The 25,057-nt window shown below is 36.4% G+C and overlaps 1 protein-coding gene across 8 annotated transcripts in view; it reads right to left on the bottom strand.

Annotated features, from left to right (window-relative positions):
• Positions 1 to 1,409: 1,409 nt before the first annotated feature.
• The window catches only part of LOC135205012 (kinesin-like protein KIF21A), a 40,073-nt gene continuing 16,425 nt past the window's right edge, over positions 1,410 to 25,057 (bottom strand). For 4 of the 8 annotated variants that reach the window (XM_064235255.1, XM_064235256.1, XM_064235251.1 and 1 more), the window contains 13 exons: positions 24,260 to 24,455; positions 22,905 to 23,066; positions 22,076 to 22,230; positions 16,865 to 17,242; positions 14,680 to 14,829; positions 14,240 to 14,396; positions 13,345 to 13,450; positions 12,557 to 12,693; positions 11,730 to 11,941; positions 10,519 to 10,639; positions 9,776 to 10,019; positions 9,048 to 9,174; positions 1,410 to 4,962 (listed from right to left, as the gene is read on the bottom strand). In XM_064235255.1, coding sequence (XP_064091325.1) covers positions 4,890 to 4,962; positions 9,048 to 9,174; positions 9,776 to 10,019; positions 10,519 to 10,639; positions 11,730 to 11,941; positions 12,557 to 12,693; positions 13,345 to 13,450; positions 14,240 to 14,396; positions 14,680 to 14,829; positions 16,865 to 17,242; positions 22,076 to 22,230; positions 22,905 to 23,066; positions 24,260 to 24,455 — 2,218 coding nt within the window. In that variant the 3' untranslated portion in view covers positions 1,410 to 4,889. Of the gene's footprint in view, positions 4,963 to 8,634; positions 8,738 to 9,047; positions 9,175 to 9,775; positions 10,020 to 10,518; positions 10,640 to 11,729; positions 11,942 to 12,556; positions 12,694 to 13,344; positions 13,451 to 14,239; positions 14,397 to 14,679; positions 14,830 to 16,864; positions 17,243 to 22,075; positions 22,231 to 22,904; positions 23,067 to 24,259; positions 24,456 to 25,057 lie in introns of all 8 variants that reach the window. The other 4 variants (XM_064235250.1, XM_064235249.1, XM_064235253.1 and 1 more) reach the window with 4 other exon arrangements.

Below are 25,057 nucleotides of genomic sequence, written 5' to 3' on the forward strand. Positions count from 1 at the left end.
ACTTTGATGTCGTTAGGAAGAAATATTGGTATTTGACATTCAGTTTTTTATGTAAATTATATTATTTAAAGTGTGTTTAGATTTCGTATGAAATGAGTCTGGTTATTGATTTACTAAAGTTTGTGGTTTTGTAATAAACTGATTCACGAGGCTCAGGCAATTGCTGCTTCATTATCAATATGCTGATTTCAACATACGCTTTCTCTAGGCCTGGCCTGTCTATGATAATTACAACTCTTGCCCTTGACTTTTGCGCTTCTCACATAATATTTTCATGATAGATACTTTATTTGTTAACCCTTTTCCTCATCTTAACTCAGAATCTTTGTCTATAAAGCTTCTGTTGTATTACTACTCTAATTTCTAAATCAACATGGCACTAAAACTTGATGCAAATATGGCACTGAAATGAACTTTTAGATATTTTGGTCTAAATACGTGTTAAAATTTTTTGTCATTTTGGGTGAATCTCTCAAATTAGGAATGCTTTGGCCTACTTTCATAATTAAACTGCTCCCATTTCGGAAAACAACTGTTTGCAACTCTTATGTTCAAACTGTCTCTCATTTTTGTGGTTTAGATAAAAGAAATAATGCATAGGGCTACAACATGCACATGTCTCAGGAACTTATACATGTGGTTGGTTTAACCTAAATCTTAGACCAATACACCGAGTGATGAGCAAACTCCCCGTATGTATAATCAAAATTAAAGTGCAGGACAGTTTCCCATATATATAAAAAAGATAAAGAACATTTCATGCTAATAAACACTTATCTTCGATTGAACTAACATGTCATCCAACGTGCCTTTGTCTTACCCACCTACAAACTACTGGAATTAGTAAGCTTGGTTTCATTCCCATGTGGTTGCTCTTTCTCCTACTTTCTTCCCAATCATCTTTTACTAATGATATTCTACAACTCTATGGTATGCCCTCCTCGGCTATGTCGTCTCCATCTTTGCACTTGTTTCCAATACTCAACAAACATTCTGAGCACAAAAATACCCTTCAGAATTCTGTCCACATCTTCAGAAAGTTTCCCTCTTCTTTCTTGTGTATTTTTGTCTCAAATTCCCACCAAACCAGGTCTCCGTTTGTCCTCTGTGATTTCTTTTTGGGTCTTTCCACCGTCTTCAATTTTACTCTTTTCAGAGCCTCTAATTCTCGGAGTGACTACTTTCTTAACCTTGGAAGTTACAAACTCAGGGGTCAATTGTAATCTGTCCTTCAACCCATCTGCTTACAGAGCTTGGAATTCTCTTCCTTCCTTGAAACATTAAACCTTTCCAAAGAAAGATTCGCTTGTTATCACAAGCCAAATTGTCAAGACACAATTGAGACTGTTACTGTCAGCCACTACGCTAAAATCACAACGATGACATTGGGTGCAATCAAACATTACAAAAACTGGTTTAACATTTTATTAGTACATATTACACATACCTACTTGTTCTGGGTAGAGCATGACATTACAATTGCAACATTTTTTGGCTTGCACTATATAAAAATACTTCTGTTCACAGAACATCTTCAAATATGTACATACGACAAGATCGATCGATAGCAGTGTGACAGTGAATACAAGTCCGAGGTGTAGGATTTGAAATCTTAAAATGTATGAGCTGCTAAGGGCCTTCCTGGTATCCAACCCATGGAATGCATATAATGCCGTATCACAAACTGTGTGGGGATTTTGGGAAGCGATGAAAAGTAAAGACGAGAAAATATTTATCCTCGTTATGCTGAATAAAAGAAAAGAAAGTAAGACAATCACTTGGTCCTATTTTCTCTCACATGTGCTAGATTTCTCTTTACCCACCATCCATCTTCCAAGAATTTTATATCATCATCGTTCAGACCGCACTGGCTTTCAGAATCTGGCATATCACAGATCGACCAAGAGACTGACTATGCATCGCGTGAAATTCCCAATTGGTAAAAACTCACACGTAACAAAAAGGAAATAAAATCTCTTGCACATTAAGGCACACTAACCTATAAGCATGACGTGCAAAGATAAAGTTGATAATAGTATTTCTTTTCAACATTCTGAGTGATAACTGCAGAGAGACAGAGAGATATCTCTAGTAAAACAAGGAGGACAGTTTATATATATACATAACAATGAAACAAAGCTATCACAGTATTGGGTAACGGGTACAATTATTGTAATGAAAATGAATGAAAACATTACATTCTACTTCTAATTTGCAGTGTTCACAAATCGCTGTGAACCACTAGGTTAAAAGAGAGTTAAAAGAAGCAAGTTAAAAGTGAGATTGTACTTAAAAAAAAAGTGTCGACACTAAGAAACTGTACTTTAATGAGATGAATTATGAAGTGTATTTATTTTTACAGAACATGAAGTCAAGTCAGTAAAATGTACAAAAAAAGAGAAAAACGTACTAAAAAAGAAATAATTTTATACAAAAGTAACTCCTTAAATGCTTAACAGTTTGGCTCCAAAATCTTTTTTTCTTTAATTTTTTGGGGGATATTTAGCATTAAATCTATACAGAACTATACATAAAACACAGGAAGAATTTGTGAAAGAGTACAAATATCTTCCGTATTTTTTAAATGAAAGAATTAGGCTACTATGTGCTTCAGGTTGAACCACACAGCCGTCTTTAAAGAAATCACAACCTAACGTCATAATAAAAATGGAATGGCAGACACGGGGGGGAATGGTGACAGAGTACACCAGTCAAAACTGTAGACAGCACTAGAGAACACCAGTTCAAACTGTAAACAGTACCAGAGCACACCAGTTCAAACTGGAGACAGCACCCGCATGCCAGGATCTTAAATTTACCTATAGAGAACACTTACAATAAATTTATCTTTTGTTATCTTACTACACAAGCAATACTTGGAGGAAAAACCTAATCAAATTAACCTATCATTTCTATTTCAGCAACTATAACGAGTGACTTGACGACGTCATCTCGCCATAACATTGCAGACGTGTGTGTTTGTGTGTGTGTGTGTGTGTGTGTGAACCATTTGGAGGCAAAAGTTTATTATTATAATATACGTTATACGAGTGGTATCAAGAAAAAGAATCTTCAGTGATGTGCTTCTTTGAAGAAATGTATTTCCTCTTGATTTATGAGAAATGGACCAGTCACAATCATCTGTAAAATATGGTTTCCTCTATTTTAAATAATGGTATCTTTGTGGGAGATGTATTATTTACGACCCTAAAACTACTGAAACTAGACACCATGAGAGCTTGAAGTCCCGTTGACGCTGATTTTGACCATGAAAGGCAAAAACCACGACTTAGTACTGGAAGATCAGAAAGGGAGTTCGGGTAATGATATTAGTTTTACCCTTCTTAAATAGATAAATAGACACTAATTATTACTGTTCACAAGACTATAATACCCTGCAAACTCACCTTTCATTCTGAGGAACTATGATCCTTTTATCATAAAACGGAAATGCACAATGGCTGAAAAAAGAATATTCCTCTATATTGCACTTATAACGAGTGCAGATTACACATAATTCACTCTCTATAGTATATTTATCCTGTGAAATATGTTACATTCACGCTTATACTGATGAGATAGATATTTGCGTCTGCCTTTGGAAAATTTTGATAAATAACAGACATAATGTCATCACACGGAGTTATATATATAGTGGCTGAGATGAAAGTATGCATTGCTAACTTGAAGTTCACATAACTCTTAGTTGTGGGGAAAACACACAATGCAAGTTGCTTACTAGTGTTATATAACGTATCATCGACCTCGACATTTAACAGGGCTTACAATCGAGAGGCGTTTGTTTATGATCGAACTGGGTAAAAACAAGATGGAGAAATGCATATAACACCCTTCTCTAAGAAGGCACAAAGCAAGGCACATGACGAACCACAAGCTTAGGACAATCACACATAAATTACATATACTGCTTTCTCTCGCATAAATGTCTACTGGTATCGCTAAAAGTGTTAATTAAATATCGCGTGTCAATAATACCATAAGTTCGAGTGTAATTCGTCGTCTTCTTTTTGAAGTTATACGAAGCTCCTCAACGTGCAAGCAGAAATCTTAGGTAAATGATTGCACACCAACCAGTGGTGAAGGCTCATTCACTGTAGCATAAAATTAAAAACCATTCTATTTTTTACTTTAGCAAATGATTATTGAAACTAACTAAAATATAACTATGTACCTAATTATCAAGGCTGCCTAGGACCATATGAATGACCTTTCTTTGTATTACAGAACTCAAACTACCATATTTTTTAATGGTACAAAGAAGAGAATAATGCACAAAGTTTGACAAATACAGTAACTTTACCTGCACACAAGAGAAATGTATATAATCATTTAAAACAACAATCTTTAAAAATTTCGCATCTAAAACTGTAAAATGTCTATCAATAAAAAATACATTAATAAAACCTTGAAGTTGCAGCACCTTACACTGAAATTACTTACGTAGTACTGCTAAAGAAGTTTTGCAGACAGCAAAGTATGCAGCACAGTAAAAAAAAAAATGAGATAACCTCTAAAATAAGTTCTGGTATTTAGTGGTATCTGTACTCTGATCTTACAACAACAATAACAGATGTCAAGGAAAGATATTTTACAGATAGATGTGAGACTGGTCACTTTTCTAAACATCTTACATTATTATCATCTCAGTTCCGCGGAACGAACGTTTTGTGTTCCAGAAAGAGCTGTGAATTAAATTAAGTTATTCTTCATGAGAAACTGTCAAGTTTCTTTCAGAGCTTCATGAGATACTGGAGACTTGTTTCTGCAGCTTCCTTCCATTTTTCTTAGGAGAGCAGATTCAAAGCCGTTACTTACAAACGCAGGCCCTAAAATGCAGGATCCCACAGAAACGGCTGCGCAACCTCAGGTCACGAAGCGTCGGAAAGCTCGGGCGAAACGTCGTAACTCGTCCTCATACGCCACATGCCGATGGTGCAATCGCTGCAATGGTAAAGGTTGTTAAGAAGTTTTATGTAAACCTATGATAGTCAAACTTCAAAGATTTCAATTCTGAAAAGAATTAGACACATTTTCAAGGCCTGCTTTTTATGTTACATATCATTTCGAAGTGCTAACTATATATGTCAAATGTCATACTTCAAAGCTGAATGCTTTCAGGAAACAAACACCTACAACAGAACTTCAAAGATTTAGACATTTTAATTTATATATAGCAGACTTCATCAGTGCTGATGCTACAGGGTTTTTACCAGTAAGTACACCGACTGAACAATATGTACACATTCACTTTGAACAACTGTGAATGTACTCTAGGTAAGAACAGTAAACATTTGATGGAAATGATCAGAAATCACTGCTTTGTGAACTTAAATTCAGGTAGGCCAATAATCTTTCTTTCTCTCCCTCTCTCTCCTTAATTCTCTTTCAAAGCTTTCATTCTAAAATACTGAGCTACCTAATTATGGGCAACAACAAATTGAATTGAGCTTTGTCACTGCGCTTACTAAACAAAGCCATCAGAATATTATCTTTTCGTGTGCTATCATTTCTAACTTATGGTAAACGAATAAACCCTACGATTATACATCAAATTACATCTTAACAGGGTCCAGATATCAATAAAATAATAGCTAAACTACAGCAACTGCATTATTGCTTGTCATTTACGAATTATATCATATATGCTTCTGGTCTTAATGGAAAATTTATTTACAAAATATAACACAATGTTGACTATTTAATCAAAAGTAAACTGACCACTGAAGAATGAACTGTTATAAGTTACGAGATAAAATAGTACCCTTATTTAAATTTAGTCAGAGGGTATTTCCTTAACCTATACTATAGTAAAAGTTAAAAGACATTTCCTTAACAGATGAATATCAAAAGAATATTTCCTTGAAATCTCGTCAAACATTTCCTTATCAGAAAACATTACTATCAAAATGAATGGTTGTAAAAATCCATGAAACATTTGAGCTAAAAAACATAAAATAAAGCGTTCATCAAGATGCTTTTAATCTCTTACATACTTGGTCCTCAAAAAGAACGGGTTCCTTTCAAATGAGCTACATGTTGAACCAGAGTAACGCACCTTACCTTAAGAATTTCCTAGGTATACTATGATATTTTCCAACTGGCCCGGTAAACACACTAAACATGAGGAATTCCAACTCATCTTTGTATGCTAACAGATTCTTTGATGACTAAATCAAGTAGCAATGCGATATGCAAAACGTATGTTTTTCTGAAACCTAGTGGCTCAATAAAATATGGGATATGTATGTTATAAACATGCTATGACGTTGGCCTAGTTTAACTCAAAATAATAATGCGTTTAAATGCAAAGTTCATGTTTAAGAAAAAACCTTGAAAGTATTGTATGGTTTTGAAAAAACAGCAGTAACTTAAGTAAATATGGAACAGTCTCAAAAGACAGAACTAAGGAATAACTCTGTAATTATGGGTGAAATAGTGTCATACTATGGAACAGATACAATCTGATAACATTTTTTTTTTGTAATAATATGTATTTAAAAATTTCTGAAGGTCCTGATTTCTGGAATAACTAGAACATATGTATATTTTGTATCAAATTCAGATGAGATTTGAAAGTCCAAGTATAAAAGCTGAAATAAAAACCAGTTGGTTAAAATATCACTGACAGCATTTTTACTTTACACGTACATAAACTGGATGTTTGATAAAGATTTTATAATTTGGGACATAACTAGATATAGAACACTGGTGTCGTTTGGTTTAAAACATTCAACTCACTGTAAGGTATAACCCCACAAAAAGAAAAAAGAAAGCACTTAGGGTAACCTAGACAAAAACAAAAGTAACTTATCAGAGCAAAAACAGAAGCCAACATACTGGGGGTAACACTCTTTAAAATGCCTCGCTAAGAAAAAGATGGAACTATGGATTCCAAAATAAAAATGGTATCAGAAAAAAAACTTCCTTTCTGCTGAAAATTCACTGTGGGACTTTGAAGAGAAGTCAACAAAATTGTGTTGAGCTTCTGACAGTAGGGTTTGCATGCTCATCTAAACAGGAGGCTTCAAAGCACAGGCTAAAACTAAGACCTTTTTACCTTTCCTCGTCTCCTGCAAAACAAAAGTGTGCTCGAAACTAACAGTCCGCAATTTTTCACACATTTGTGAAGTTTGCATGTCAGAAAAACTAATATTGATTTGTTTTGCATTTCCTGAAATTCTAAACATATTTAGGCTTTAGTCAATCTCTGAATTTCTTAAAAATGATCAGATATAAAACTCATGTAACTTAACATCAAATAAAAATGAAGATAGCAACTATCTAACTACAAAGCGCAGTTTCCAAAATCAAACAGGCAAAAACGAAAGTGTTTAAGTTTTTATTCATAAACATAGTTTCAAAAATTACACTATGTAGCACAGTATAAAAACCGTGTACAGAAGAAATATTTCAGATTCAAGATCACTGTTTCCTAATCAGCTCTCTGCTGTTGGCGGTTGTATAAACATCCATCCTATCAATCAGCCTTATATCAATTGCTGGTCCTCATACATACTTCCACATGGCCTCAAAGATCTAAGATTCTTTTTGCCGTCATCCTCTGAGGAGGAGTCTGGCTAATGGACAGGTCTGAGGCCTATATTCCTCCTCACATTCTCAAATGACAAAAACGTCTCTCATGTTCTAACACCAATTTGATACCTAGGTAATAATCATCTGCTTTCTCTCATTAATTCTCAACTACTCTCGCATCTACCAAGGCTGTGTTCATACAGTTAACGCCATTCTTTCTAGACACTCTTGATGTTAAGTCTCTGGTGTAGCAGCCTTTGACACTGCACGGGGTACAGCTGACAGTATGCCTAGTGTGGAACACAAGACAGTTCTCACAGTTTTATGGGCATTGAAGCTGACTACTTTTTCAAAAATAAATGCCTGTCTCTGCCATAAGTGGTATTTTCAAATCCATTCTGTTCTCCCAATCAGAGGTCGTGTCTCATATGGTTGTATAATCATCTGCAAATTGTTTCAGTATCTGATTATCGAACTACTACATCTAATTTCAATTTGTTCGCTTCATTTGCTCAAGTGTTTTCATCATAAACATTTTATTAGTGCCATGCTCTCTGGGTTTTTAAGTAGTAATACTTGATAAAAAGTCTATCTTGGTTTGAAAAAAGCTTCAAAAGACAGCACTACTGAATAGCATTAAGTGTGAAGTTAATTTGTGGAGTTTAAGAGAATACCGCTTTTAAAAAATAAACTTTTAGGAAAGCGCATCATGACTTCTGTATGTAAACCATACCACAAGGTACACAGGTGTCATGCTGCTGATAATAGTTGCTTTTACACACTGCTGCCGACATAGACACACTGGGTTTTAGGACAAACGTATTTCCAAACTGTCTTGTTTTAATTAGTTATTCTAAGGAAAACATACAAACAACAACAAACTCGTCTCCACACACACGACAGAAACAAACAAAAGAGTGACGGAAGTAGCGAAAGGGTAAACAGTACACAGCCTCCCATGTAGATTAGAACATTCAGTAGCTAGGCAAAAATAGAACAAAAACTCGTGGTAAAAATCTAAAATAATAATGTCTTCCAAAGCTAGTTTATCATCGTCATGTCATGCACACTTGATATTACTTCACTTTTGCCGCGTAGCTCAGAGGAAGCTTAGAGAGACAGCTCAAAAGTTCTGCCAGCTGCTACACCCACGAGGGGTCTCCAAACGCGGATATCTCCCTCACTGATTGGGCGTAAGAAGGATGCAGAGATTAGAGAGAAGATCCAGGGGTAACAAAGAAAATTACTCATTTAAGTCAGTTCCTGTCCCAAATCTCAAGAAAAAAGAAAAATGCTTAAGACTTCAAAACCATAAGTAATTATGTTTAAAAAAGGTAAATCATAAAACTTGAAAACTAAGCATCACCACGTGTTGGCATCAATATACAAAAAGGCACCTGTTAAAACTAGCACGGGTGCCTCAATTCTCCTGCTAAGAGTTCCCCAACTGCCTCTAGTTTCAACAGGATAATAATAAAAAAGTTACTACTTACTTGGACGCAGTAAAGATACATGTAGAATTGGTGGTGATGGCATTGATTGGCGAAGCGTGCGCTCTCAATTCACCGATCAGCTGGCAACTTTCAGCCGACCACATTTTGATGACTCCCCCACGGCAACCTGGGAAATATTTGGATTGTCAGGGTGGGCAGGAAGATTTGTAACCGAGAGGAAGTAAGTACCTACACGAGGAACATTAAGATTCTTCACCAGAATGTAGAGGCTTTAAAGACCCTATTACAAAGATTATGATGGTTTGGGCATAGCATGAAGGACTGACAAAAAAATGGTCAAAATATGGTAGATACAAAGTACCATGAGGACAGGAAGGCCCAAGAAATTATAAGAAAAGGAGATATACGAAGACATTGACCCAACTGAAGTTCAAGCAACTAAGGTACATGACAGCACAAAGGAGAAAGTCATTTCACGTCTACACCATAAAGGGGACAGCTAATGTAAGAATATTCAATTTATTGGATTGACAACAATAACATTTTGAATAAATAAGTAGTACTTGGCACTGATAAAATTATTGCACATGACTGTAGTATGTATCCATGAGTCATTTGCAAACAGAGGGGTCAATAAAGCTTGACTTATTACAGCTACTGTAATGTATTCATCCTCATAACTGATGCTAAACAGAATGAATTTAATTGTAATTGCAGAAAGACTACTAGTACGTACCTTCCTTTCATCCTGATTAATTAAGACTTACCTGAGAGAACAATCTGGCCTCCTGGTGTGAAACAAAGCGCACACACCCAGTCCTTGTGCGCATTGTTCAATGACTGCACGTGCTCACCCCGCTGCAGGTCCCACTTCTTAATACACATGTCACGAGATCCTGAGAAGAGAGTGTCGCCATACAATGCCAGGGACTGGATGCCATCATAGTGCGGAGGGTCTAGATTTAGCCTTGGGTTAACCAAACCAGAGTTACTGGATGCGACGTCGAATACCTGAAAAAATAATACGTAAGTTGCCTTTCAGACTTAATTAACAAAGTCTGTTTACTAACAATGGACTATATTATACCTGCACTTCAATATTTTCTAGATATCTTACAGCTATAACAGCTCTACTTTACACTTTACATTCAAATTGAATGGTATATCTAAAAATGTACTGCATGTTAGATGGTAGCATAGACAAAAAAATCATATTAATAAGGCAGCTGATCAAAAATATAATCTTAATAAGGCAGCTGATCAAAAATATAATCTTAATAAGGCAGCTGATAAGTACATACTACATATGCATATTTAGTGTTTTGCTATTTGTTTTTCTATCTACATTGCTAAATCATAAAAGAGATTGGACTTTTGACTTACTTCTCCCAAATGAACAATACTGTACGTACTAACAAAACAATTCTATAACCACTCTTTGTAATATCCCTGGTTCCTATACTTCTCCATCTATCTATATACGTACATGCGTTGCAAACGTCTGTCATACCTTAATATAATGATCTTTTGACCCAGTTGCAATGACGTCTTGGCCTGGAATAGTCGAGTCAACAGCAAGGCACATAACAGCTGCCTGGTGACCCCCTGCGAGTTTCCCTACAGCTGTGTGCCTGATGGGGAATAAAGAGAAGACGGGAAATACGTAGTGAATTTAGTTTTATGTCATTAAATAGTAATACGTATTTCAATGATAGACTGCATTACACAACAAGCTTTTAACCCTCAATGGACAGATATTCTCACATGAGTAGCAAAAATAGGTTTTGGTTAGATGACAGAGACTCATGGTGAATAACAATATTACTTGCCATCAATTTGGAAAGAATCAGGCGGGGAAGAGGTGCCATTACTTCTATAGCCCATAAATTCACTAATGGCATCTTTTAGACTGGCTAATATGAGAGACTTGGCAGCAGCTCAGGGCTTAGTTGGGGTCTTGACTTCAAGAGGGGATGTAGTGCCGCTCTGTCTTACATGACATCTTTTCATAAATTTGCTCATAAATAAACCAAGGTGTTGCTGTTGGTTTTAGTTCTTATCTTTTATGATAGTATGTCAGTTATAAATGTAATTTTGCAAAGAAAAGTGCAAAGGAATATTAGCAAAAAAAAGCATATCCAAAAAGGTTATTGCATCTTCATTCTCTGTAAATTTATGTAAATATTTTACAACAAATATGCTCAGAATTTATTACTAATATTACTTCTTATCTGTTTTGATATTGTAATTTTACAAAATAGAATAAATTTATTTATTACAAGAATCATATATAACTTTGTAAAATTTACGGCTGTCTTGTATAATAGGCCCCACAATGGGTTGTCAATAGTAGTAATTTTCAACTTCTTGTTGAAGGTAGGGAAATTTTTTTTATAATTTTTTTTCTTACACCACGTGCATTTGCCTATCTTCCTCTTTCCATTATGGCATTTTTTTTTTTTTACCGACCTCAAAGTTTACCAGGCTTGGGTTGCTGCATATTGCTTTTTTACCCTGTCCTTTAAGGGTTAATGATTAATTCACTGATAAATATAATGAACACAATATTGCATACATGAGTACTACTACAAAACAGGAACTTTTAAAACTGGAAAACTGGCTATAGGAGATTTTTAATTATGTAACACACTACTGGAAATCAAGAACTCAGAAAGGCAGTACATAAGGTACCATAAACAGACACAATACCAAGAAACTCACTTCCTCAAGTCCCATATTCTGACAATATTCCCAGCTGCAGAGTACAAGATATTAGTAGATGTCGATATGGCAATATCCGTGATTAAGGTCTCTCCGGGGGGCATCTGCAACGTTCTGGACTGGGTGCTGATTTGCGTGACGCCGCTTGAGGCCAAACCTGATGAGGTCAGCATCTTGTTACACTTGGCGGGGTTCTCGCGGATGTCCCAGACCTGAAAGTGAAGATATTTCAATAAACATAATGTTTTGAACATTTTTTGCTTAAATATGTTTGACCTGTTCTTTTTTTAGGGACACCACAATCTATTCTCGCTTGAAAATATCACCTGCACAGGCTGTTTATCAGCTTTAATTTAAAGTTACTCATACATTCTCTGCTGCTATTACTTTCTGCAAAAGAAACTGCATCATACAAAATCAAGAACATTAACAACCAGTACTACATGTATTTCTGGAAAATAAAAGGTTTTTTATCACTATTTATGAAAAACGACTCATGTTCTGTTGCTACTGGTTTCTGTATAAGGTTATGCTTGCATCATACAAAACCAAAAACAATGGCAATTATCCCAGGAGATTACTTTAAGGTTTTTGATCAACATTTATCAAAAGTTACTCATATGTTCTCCGTTTCTATTGATTTCTGCGCAAGGAAATTATGCTCTCATCATACAGTCAACAACAATGGTGACTGGTATTTCTGAAGCATATGTAGGAAAAACATGTAGTTTTCACTGCTTTCTACATACTCTAAGACTTTTCACATGCATAACCCTTTAAACTACACCAACTCTTACATCAAACAAGTAAAAAACTAAATTCCGTACCTTGATAAATGACGAGGAAACAGAAAAACAAACTCGCTGCGATTCGCAGTACCTGACGCAATTGACATTGTTGGGATGTCCTCCTAATGACTGGATTTCCTGCCCTCTAACCAAATCCCACATCTTAACAGTACGATCTGAAAACAAAGTACCTTGAGTTTAGAGATAATCAGGATTATAATAAACATTAGACTCAATTCCATAAATGGAATCTGAGGAAATGTGCTAACTGATCTTATGGGTATACACACCCTGAGCTCTGAATTCAAACTTTTCTGTGATCACTGATCTCAATTTCTGGGATTTCATAAACTGATAAAACTAGATAGTACAGTAAACCTTCAGGCATATCTTATGATAGTCTTTTCGCGCAGTCAGCCGTCTGGCTAAACTAAAAAATAATGACAATATAAAAATATAATACAGTACAGCATTTGCCTTTGTCAAAACTGAACTTTTAGTTTAAATCATTCTTTTACTTAAGCTATCGTAAACAGAACACTACCGTAGTCTCAGAAGGTGAAAGAGACCTTATTAAGTATCAATTTACAGTCAATATTTCAATAATTTATTATTAAGTAAAAGAATTCTCCATGAACAGATTAAAAAGACCTCATTAAGCATTAAAAAGGGTCAATATTTCAATATTTCATCATTAAATAAGAAAATACGCTCATGAATAGAGGTTTACTTTAGTCTCAGATGGAAAAGGATCTCATTCAGCATTAAAAAAGGGGTCAGTAGTTCAACATTTTACCATTAAATAAAAAAACTATTTAAACATTTACCTTTGGATGCAGAGAAGAGGAGGTCGTCAGTAGCATAGACTGACAGAACAGCTTTAGAGTGACCCTGAGCTACATGTGTACAGGCTAGGACAGAGCGCTGGCTTACCTGAAATCAAGGATAGCTTTTAAGTTTAAGTCTAAGTGGAAATCATGAACAAAAACTAAAAGTTTACAAACTGCTGTACAGACACCACCCTCCTTACCAATGATTTACATTCTGGATGGCTGTTTGTTTGCTGAACTGTGGATATTTTTGGTTTATGTATACTAAGAAGAAATCCCGAATGGAAATTAAAGATTTACAAACTGGTGTATAGTGAAAATTTGGTCTACGTACTAAGAGGAAATCACAAAGATAAATGAAAGATTTACAAATTACTCCATAATGAAAATTTAGTGTATGGAAGGTTTTAAAGTCGTGGATATTTGTGGTTTATGTAATAAGAGGAAATCAGGAACAAACACTAAAAACTTAAAAACTGCTGTGAACACAAAATTTGGCTTACATATGTTTCTAAAATCATGGATACTTTGGGAATTTGAAAAGTGGTAGGACAAATTGATTTTCTAGCCTGTGTTCAACTGCAAACTTTTTTTTATACATGGTACATGGTTTTCCTCACGAATAGCAAACTCTTACCAAAAAGACAAAATTTTACAAAGCATAAATATCTTTATCAATAAGCACCAAGCTTAAAGTATAGAGCTATTTATCAACTGGCTTCCAGTTTTAAGTATAAACTTGTTTATCAACTAGCTTCCAGCTTGAAATACAAACTTGTTTATCAACTAACTCTCAGCTTTAAGTATAAACTTGTTTATCAATTAGCCTCCAGACTTATTTCCTACTTTTCTTTAGAAATAAAGGACTGCGAACACTGCACGTAATACCTACCCTGCCAGCATGTGGATTAATCACGCCAGTGTCGGGCCTCGCTTCCCGCGTAGAGGAGGTGGTTGAAGTCAACCTCGAAAAGACGTTCTCCTCCCGAGAAGTCGATCGCCGGTACGTCGTAGGGGAGGTGGGAGGGGTCATTTCTGGATTATTATCTCTGTTTATAGTAAATGGAACGTTAGTTAGTCAATCTGTTGTGCTGCAACGTCAGAGGATAGTTTCTGTGCGGTAACTGCTACTGGAAAAACTGTGCAAAGATGAATCATGAGAGCATTTGTGGGGACTGATAAGACCACCACACAGACAATTTCCAACAAGTTCCCAATTCACTGTTAACAGTTAGAAAAGAGTGACTTGAAACTACAAAAGGAAAACAAATTCAAACACATTCAAACTCTGCAAGACGCTGGCTGTAGTGAAAACTGTCGTCAACTACTCACACTGAGCTTTGCCTCGAATAATTTAGATTAGACGTGCTAAGAGACGTGAGGGACCTTCTGCCCAGGCGGGGAGAAGTGGATTCCTGGCGCTCGTATGACTTGCGACTAAGAATGGGTGATGATTTGTCTGCTCGATTGGTCATCAGATTTCTGTAAGCCAAGCCAGCCCCAAGCCAAGGCCTTAGGTTAGTGATTGTGTGTGGGTGTGTTCCACTAATCAACCAATGGTTAGTGCCAGGTTATAATACTGGGTCTACAAGTAGTACTTTGAATTCAAAGAGGGTTTTGGACTGTGAAGCTTCAGCTACTTATACCAATCAGGAGACAGGAGAGAGATCTAACTTCTTTACAATTTCAAGTGGCAGAGCATTGCTGGCTTGACCACGATATCATAATGTTGCGAGTGCTAGCGATGGCACCGCTACAAGCGATATGCAACTAAGAACAAAATTTAATGGAGACTTACATAGAGGACAAGACAAAAAATATGGGCTGAGTATGCATAGTACAAAGGGAAACGACAGAAAAATGGCTGAACACAATACAGTACTCAAAACACTGATTAAAATAGATATTAAAATGTTGACCAGAGAGATATTTAAAAAAAAAAAACGCTTTCACAGTCACAAAACTAACTAAGTCTAAGAAATAAGCGTCAAAATTATCCGCAGTGGTATGAAAACTATCGAACCGAAATTAAAATATGATTATGTTATGCCTTAACCTGCATACAGCAAATATAATGGAGTTTGATGTTAATGATAAAATGTCAAGGTGGAAGGCAAGTTTTATGGGGTACAAAATTTTATAGATGTATTGAGCGTGAATTTGAATTTGAATATAAAACTTCAGCCAAAGGTCAGACAGACTCTTGGGCCTACGAGGTCATTCAGTGTTAAACGGGAAATTCAGAGTCAAAAGGTTTTAGTGGTGTAACAAGAGGGTGGAAGGTAAAGTGGAAGAAAGAGAATATGAACGGAGGTACAGCAAAAGGAATGAAAGGGGTTGCAGTTAAGGGCTGAAGGGGTGATGAAAGGTTTCTTAAATAAGAATTATCTTGTGTCAAAAACTATCATCTGGAAATCTGACAGTTTTGATGCACAATAATAGGAGGAGTGTGTTGAGTAATGACCTCGTTTTCCTAACAGTGGAAAGATGGAAAAATGTACCATCATGCCTGCACCTTGTACTCCATTCAAAATTAAAAACACTAAGCTATGAACAGCATTGAACCGTGCCACTGCCAATACAAACGGCAGCAATGGAAATAAATGGCTAATCAAAACGCAAGCGCAATTCACCTTTATATCTGCTGTACTGTACTTACACGAAGTCTTAGAATTGGTTTCTGTTTAAAATGTCTATATATGAAGGGAGACCTCTCAAGTAAAAAGCTACCGTCCTGTGTGGGTTAATGAAGATCCTGCAAGCAGCTTTGACTAATGCTTGGAAACATGTTAATATTGTGACCCATATGTCTATATATATCATCCAAAAGCTCTATGTAATCTGGAAATCCATCAAAAGCCATACTACTTCCAAAACATATTTAGAAAATTTATCAAATATATGACGAATCTCATGCCTAACTAATGATGTATATTATCAAAGAATTGTAAAATTTGATTCAAGGATCTCCAGTGATTATATATCCATACTACATACTTTCAAAAATGTATAAGTAGTAAATATGTCTTACTACATAAATGGATAAGGCCTGCCTCACCCAAATCAGATTCATATACATACTGAATACAGTACTGTACTATTTGAGAATCTCAACAGGTCAAAAACTAATTAGTAATTTGTTAAAAGTAACCACAGCCCAATTCTTGTTAAAATCAACCAATGGAAATTTGTTACTTTGAAAATAAATACAATACTGCAGTCACACAAAAAAAAATACTAGCTCATACTATTAAAAAGATAGTGAAACTAGAAGGATTACAAAAATTCAAATTAAAAAAGGGAAAAGCCAAGTAGATGATTTCTAAAAGTTACCAAATACCTCAACCTGTTGTCTACAGCACCACTTAGTTCTCTGTCTGATTATTAGTGACCCTAATAACTATAAAGTAAATCTGCAAACACCAACACAATACGATACGTTAATTTAAAAGCCGACGTATCAATAAATATTAGGGAAGAGAAGCTATACAAGAGTGGTACCGGGTTTCCTACTTACTTGAGAGGATTCGGAGCCGACGTGACCCGAGGGACGGCCCTGTGGGACCCAGAAGGTGGAGGCATCAAAAGCCCATCTTCACCAAGAGTTCCCTCAAGACTTGTGGTCATCCTGTCTCCAACGTGGCTCCTGCTCATCCGGTCCGAAGATGCCCGCTCGGCAGCCAGACGTTCCAACGCTACGATGGGCATGGCACCTACTATTGTTCCCACCGGAGTCGTGTTGGCACTGGCATCCGTTCCGCTGGCGTTTCCATTCTTCTCGGAGCCGTTGTTGAAGAGCATGTCCTCTGTGGTGGCTGTTTTGCGCCGCGCTTTGTCCCTCCTTTTTAGGGAATCGGATGAGAAGACTAGCGAAGTGGCAGATGACTCCATCAGGCTGTGAGGGGAAGGGGAAGGGGAAGGGGGGAGAAAGGAAGAAGGGGACAAGGAAGGAAGAAAGGAATGAAGAAGGGACAACAAGGGGGCAACAACATGCGAGCAGAAGGACGGCGGAAAATAACAGAAAGGGTAAAACACAGAAACAGTGGCCGTGATAACGAACGGAAAACAAAACGAACGTAAAATGACGATCAGGCAGAAGAGGGAGCATTGCACCATTGAAGTTTGTAAGAGGGAAGAGAACATGCATGGTATTTTGCCAACGGTAAACCAAGAGTAAGGAGGGAATGTGAAGATACAGGAGAAAGGGTGGTGAAGCGAATTTTACAAAAGCATTTGAGTGTGGGTCGCGATCACCATGCATTGAATTTGAGTAAGACGTTGGCAATTGGCGATGAAAAATAAGGCCACAGGGTGTTGTAACATCACAGATTGGGGTTTGGAGTGGGAATACATGGGGGAAAAAGTGTGGGTTTCGAGACAAAGACAGGGGAAAGGGGAGAGACAGAAAATGTCATGATCACTATACATGCTGATGCCACTAACTCTAAAGTTTCTCTTTCTCTCTCTCTCTCTCCCAGCTAAGATTATATGCTGCAATAAACATGGTACAGGTGAGGAGGGAGGGACATAGGGATGCTATGTGGGTACCCCCTAAGAGAAAAAAGACCTTTCCTTAGCAACATGTCATAGTTTTCTTTCGGCAGAGAGCGTTTCCTCATTCCACAATCAACGCCTGAACCTCAGGGGCATGCTTTGTATACGTGCTCTTCTGTTTTCCACTTCTCTCACATTCCGAGCAAGCTGGACCACACCTCTTCCCACTGATTTTGGAAATAGACCCATATCTGACTGTACACCCTGTATCAGGAGACTAGAGATACCAGCGATGCAACGAGTCTGTCAACTAAGACGTCTAACATATGCACTATAGCCAGTAAGATGAGTATCAAGCAAGTATCCGTATCTAGAAGCTTTTCAGGTGAGAGAGGGTGGTGGAGGCTGCTAAGCAATCAAAAAACCGTGTCCAGAACAGAAACAAACGGATCAAAAATAAAAAATAAAAAACAACAAAATACAGGGTGGAAAGAGGTTCGTTTGGGAGTGGGGGGATGGGTTTCTGGGGTCATACTCTGTCCTTCTACTTCCAAAAATGTATCAGACACCTGACAAGAGCCTCTTTAACAGAGACATATATATGTATATATATATATATATGTATATACGTCTGCCACTAGAATTGTTCCAAGAGGTATCAAGGTTACGTTAACCAACACCTTTTGAAACTGGTACAGGAAAATCTCTCGTGTGATTCTAAAATAAATGATGGTCATACAACTTATTTCTATTTGTTTAAGGGTTTATATATTCAAACATTTATCTGTATTTCTGAAAATGAATGTTGTCATGACCCATTTGTTTAATTGATTTAATATTTCATTAAAAATTTATTAAAAATTACCAATTACTGCTGGAATATAAATGGTGCTTTCAACCAAACTCCAATACATGAACTGTGAAACTATCAAAATTATTATCAAGTGTATGGCATACAATACATAAGTACTGTACTATACATGAGTACTGTACTGTACATAAGTACTGTATACTGCAATCAGCAATGCCTGCCAAAAGTGTAAACTAAGTATGACAAAAAACATTAAACATGGGAAAAATAAATAAAAAAATTCAAGCAACAGCAAATGTAATATACAAATCACACTGCCCTTGTGACAGCATTGTTAAATCAGAAAAAAAGGTTTGTGAAAGCAGCACAGTCAATTAGTAAACAAAACGAAGGCTAGTACTAAGTGAATATTAGACAGGATAAAAATGAAATGTCTAAAATGCTAAACTGCAAAAGATTTACTGCACCTGGCTGCATGAGACATCCAAACACATCCTAGTCTTATAAAAAAATCTTACTGTGCTATGCGCTTTAAAACAACTTGCAAAATCCACTTTCAAATATCATAAAAACTGCTCCAACTTTTAATACTAACTCCTTCCAAAATGGTTATTTGAACACATATTGTACATAGCTTCTATCGGATCCAGTTTTCGTAGTTAACAAACCCGTACCCAATGAAATTCATATATAGCTACTGATATCTATATTCAAGAGCGGAAATATTAATCTAAGCCTCTGGAGATAAGTGGACATCGTTATAATTCTGCAATGTAGTCTAACACTATGAATTCAATGCAAGTTTTTGTTATAATAATCTTACTTATATTACTATGCTAAATTATTATTGCCTAAAACTGTACATTAATAAATGGAAGACTTCCTTAATATTGTTATTTAAAATAATCTAACATCAGTTTAACATTAAAGACTTTGTGAGCAAAAGTCAGGACTGTGGTTCCCAATGAAGATTTATATCATACAGGTAGAACATTGAAAATCCAGTTTCTTTAAGAAACATAAAAAATCTTATCATTTCAGTCAACATTACTCTTCTCTCCAATACTGACAGAAGGTCTGTACTTAAGGAGTTATTATTTCAAACTGTGATACTTATGTACATAAACGCAGCAACTTGGTCCATAAAGTGAGAACTGAAATACAGTATAAACATCAGTGGTGATGAAGATGATATGAAAGTTTCCTTCTGTGAGATGCAAGGTCCCTTATCACACAATAAAATGACATGCTGTTATGTGGTGTGACGGCCAATGCCACAAAATTCAAATGCCAGATACTGAAGCGAGGGCTTATCAAAGGCAGTATATCTCTAAGCCAAGCCTTAAGGCAATAATAGAAAGCACATACCTGATATATTATACAACTTGGCAAATGCACCACAATGCTTTGGAGTCATGTTTAAAAAAAAAGGATATTATGAGCTAAAGCACATTTGAGGGCAGTTGCATCCACTCGACTGCTCAACGCAAGGATTTTGAAATTACAATATTTCCAAAAACCAGTTTTCGTCTCAAGATATGACAGTCCCAAATGTTTTTTTTTATGTAAATCTAAGAGGTTATGGTATTCTTTTTTCTTTATCTAATACATACAGTATTTTACAATAACAACCAATTCTTTTATCATTTTTGGTGAATCTTTCAAGAAGAAAGTATACTATGTTTGCATAGTACAAGTTCACTTATATTTATTGTAAAAAACTTATCATTTACTTCATTCAGGACTTGCAAACAGACATCTAAATCTACCAAATAAGTTACTGTATCTTTTTATCTTTTAAAACTAAGTCTTTGAAAGGTCTTCAAATTCCATGTTTACAACTTTTGTGATATAAGATATCAATGCTTTTTCAGAAATGCTCCAAAGCTTGACTTAAATTCTTGAAGGCTCCATTCAGCCACTGATTATTGCATTGGTTCCACAGGCAAAAAGTTATTTTACGGCAGGGTGGGCAGTTAACAAACTAAGAAGGGGCCTTCAATAACCTCTTGTGGATTTAGCAGCCAGGCAACTTGGTAAGTTCTGATAAAAATGCCATATTGTATGACAATTTTACCGCAACATCCTCAAACCTACTGCAACAAGAGGAATGTAACTTTTGTCTACAATATCTGGTTTCTCAGGATAAAAATATGATACAATATAACATAAAATATGCTGCTGCATTCCTTTCCAATCATAGTAACAGCAGCAAGGTAAAATTGAAATTAGAAAGTTGTTTAATGACGAAAGGCAGCAAAATACAAATCAAAATGGCGATCAGAGAAACATTATAAAAAGGTACGGAGAAAATCGACAGGAAGGGGAAGGGATGGAGGAACGGAAGTAGTTTTCTGCATGGTGAGAATAAGGAGCTGACACATTTCTAACAAAAATTTAAGGAAATATAAATTGCTTTAGAAAAATTATTTTTTATAACATTTAGGTGACAATAAAAATTACTTTTTTATAACATTTAGGTGACAATAAAAATGATTTTTTATAACCCTTACATGACAATTAAGGGAAGATTTTATTGAGACTAAGGGGAGTTAATATCAAAAGGCAAGGAAAGTACAGATGGACAATGCATTATTAACTGGACTGACCCTACAATCAATCACACATTAACACTGCACACACAAACACACTAATTCAGTGTTAGAGACATGTACCTATAGTATAGGGGAAATGTTCAGACCACAAAAATATTTACTTATTGATGACCCGTTATCATAAAAATGAGTTAGCCTGACAGTTAACATTTCAGTGCGAGGATATTACAGCAAGGGAATTACACATACATTCACTTGAAGGTAATAAACTCCACAATCAGAACTGTGGTCATTCAGTCAAAGGGAAGCCTCTAATACAAATGACCACTTTAATAATATGAAAAATGAAGGTACCTTGGTCTGAGCTTTTGGACAATATAGAACATCTCTGGGTTTGGAAATTCATGGACTCATTCCTCTTAAACTACTGTCACTTTTGAAGTGTGAGTACACTAATAATGATAATAATAACACACTAATAATCTATTGCATCTATATGAAGCCCTCGTTTCATGTGAATTGTCTTCCTGATTTGGAATCTGCAAGTTTATAGAAATTTGGCCTTTTGTGATTACACTGTATTCTTGTCATGAGTAATATTAAACCTGCTACAGTATAGGATATGGAAAGCCTTTATTCATAGGATACAGGAAGCCCTCACTTAATGTTAATGCAATATTATTCATTTAGGAAGAAATAATAGTATTCAGTTTTCAAGTACTTTCACTGGATTTTCACTGTTCTACCAGAGATCTCAAGCAAGAGTTTATACTTACTAAATGATAGGTCAGAAACCAATCTTAATTAAATACTTATCATAAATCCTTAGAATTTAGTGGTAAAATAAGCAAAATTGTGGCTTTCTTACCCATCTGTCGGAGAATTAGATCTGGAAGACTCGGTGGACGCAGGCGTGTTGTCTTCCGCAGCGACGAGAGATGACATCAAGCTGTACACTTCCATGTCCTTGTCCCCTAAAACATGTGCCAGGAGCTGTTCTTGCACGCTTGTCGTCTGTTCGTACTGTAAATCAAGCGTGGAGGAATATCGAAGGTAAGTACTTTATACCTCACCATGAGGAACATTTTTCCAAGAAAGTTTTCTATGTTCTCTGAGCAGTTTTTTGCAAGAGGAAAATGTATCAAGGGATTAGGCAGATGATTCACATTTATACAGTCACAACATATATTTGAAGGAACTGTTATTGAATGAGAGGTGGAAACTAAAGTAAGGCACCATTAAAGAAGTTGACAGTTAAGAGACCAAATAAAGCAGGTACAAAGTAAAAGGCCAGTAGAGAGTACAAGAGAAGAAATTGGATGCAGTAGAGAAGTGTGGAGTGACAAGACTGGATAGGATGAAGAATGAAGGAATAAGGGGAACTACCAAAGTCGTAGAGCTATCAAAGAAAGCTGTAGAAAGAAGAGTGCAGTGGCATGACCAGAAGTGAAGATGGATGGGTGTCGTTTAAGAAGATCTGAGAGACAAAAGTTGTCAGAGGACATGTTTGACTGAACCAGGCGAAGGAAAGTTGTCAGAAACATCGACCCTGCATAGATGTGGGAAAAGATGGAGAGAAAGAAGTAAAAGACCGAAATCAACACAGCTGGACGACGAAGGGTTACTGCGTAAAAAAACCGCAAATACACTTCACTCCTGCTGGAAATTTGATAGAAATAAGAAAACTTTCTACCCACCTGCTTCATTTTTCCCTCCAGTTCCGAGATCTCTGCCTGTCTTTGTGCTGCCAGAGTAGCCTGGGAGACTGTCATGGTTATAAGCTTATTAATTAAGTAGTGGGACTCATCGACACCCAAGCCGGAGGTGATGTTGTCGGAGTGAAGCAGCTCCGAAGTTTCCTGAGGTGAGAGAGAAGGATTAAGAGTACAGTAGTATATTTATTTCTATTATTTATTCTTTTCTCAGGCATTTTACTGAAACCGTTCATTGTATACAGGCACTCCTCAGTTATTGCCAATCTGGTTTCATGGTGCTTGTCTAGAGCCAATTTCCGATTATCGACGCCAATACATACCTAACAGAGGTGCCGTCAACTAGTTATCAGCACTAAAATTCCCAATTTTCAGTCATCAAGCTGTCAGAACGCAGCCCCCGCCGATAACCAGGGACAGAGCCCCCCCTCCCCGATACCCAGGGACTGCTTGTAAATGTTCTTTTCTTTGTCTGCTCCACATAGATTTGAGGATACTTTGAAAACTACAAACACTTCCATTAGTTTTCATTCAAATTGGCAACTACTAAGGTGCAGATTGAACCTGAAAAGTACTTTTGCTTTCTGGAAACTAGTTATGCATATCCTATATGTAAATTATGCCCATGCAGTGTATTATCGAAATGGTGCTCTATGACATATGGAGTGGTTTCTATGGGCAAAAGGCTCTTTCGTTAACTCAAAAACTATTTTAGAACCTACTTAAATTAAAGGATAGCCTACTAGATGAAGGGATATTATGATCATGTTGAAGATATCCTGCAAAGGGCTACTTTTTTATTTAGGTTTCTGTTATTCTAACATAAATAAAATCTTAAAATAATTACAGCATTTCTTAAGGGTGATAATTAAAATAGAAAATTACATGTAATCATCTTGACTACTTAATATTGGGACAACCTGGAAGCCCTTAGGAAGCTACTTTCAACTAAATTTAATAGAAAACAAAAGGTAGACTCAATCTTTAACTGAAACTTGACAATTTACGCTGTCAAAATGGGGCTTATGGCGCCGATAACTGGTTATCAGCACCATAAGCACATTTATGGTGCCTCTGTTAGGTAAGTTATGGCACCAATAACAGGCTGAGACTCAGTCTGTTATGGTGCCATAAATCGTCGATTTTTATGGCACTAGACGAGATCTATAAAACCGGATCGCCGATAACAGAGTACACCAATAACCTGGGATTGCCTTTACCTGTATTGGTAAGTACCTGTATTGGTATAAGTACCTGACCACCACCAAAATTATATTGAATGGATGCCACTGATAAAATGATCTTGAAAATGTTGGTACTACCGTAAATGTAATACTGACCTTACTTTCCTCCATACTCATGATGTTCTCTTGACATTCCCGAATGTTTTCGTGAATGTAGTCGATGTTGGCTTTCAGAGCTTCCACCTGATCGTTCATGTCGTTGTAGCTGGCAATGTCGGATGGGTCCGACCTCTCTCTCTTTCTCATTACCCGTTCTAGCTGCCTGCTCAACGACTCTCTCTCCTTCAGCCATCTGGGAAATGTCAGAAGATTTATGGAGTGGAATATAAAATTTAGGCCAAAACCCAAGCATATACTGGGACCTGTGATGTGGTCATTAAAAAAAAAAAAAAAAAAATAAAAAAAAAAAAAAAAAAAACTCATAACCAGCAAAAGATACGCTGTTAGAGATAATTGTTATGTATTACCAAGTAATGTCGCCAGACTACCAAGTTACACTAACCCATTATCACAAGGCTCCCTTGAGGAGTATTTCTAAAAATTGAAGCAACTATTTCAGGTTAAAAGATTGGAATATTTAAGACACCTAATTGAAAAGATCTTGGGTCTAAATTATAAGACAAAAAGCAAAATTAATTGAGAGGATGATGGAATATTGCACAAGATTTTTGGCTGTCAACTTTAGGCAAAGAAGCAGTCCTCTATGACAACACTAAAGGCAGGCTGCTGCTGCAAATAGTGTGTCATTTTCTGGCATCTCTCTCTCTCTCTCTCTCTCTCTCTCTCTCTCTCTCTCTCTCTCTCTCTCTCTCTCTCTCTCTCTCTTCAGAGCCCCCTTGGGTTTATAATCTGTTGACTGTCCACATAGATTTTCAGTTGCATGTTTAAAGAAGG

The sequence above is a fragment of the Macrobrachium nipponense genome, chromosome 48 (genome assembly GCF_015104395.2).
Source record: "Macrobrachium nipponense isolate FS-2020 chromosome 48, ASM1510439v2, whole genome shotgun sequence".
Classification (NCBI taxonomy): domain Eukaryota; kingdom Metazoa; phylum Arthropoda; class Malacostraca; order Decapoda; family Palaemonidae; genus Macrobrachium; species Macrobrachium nipponense.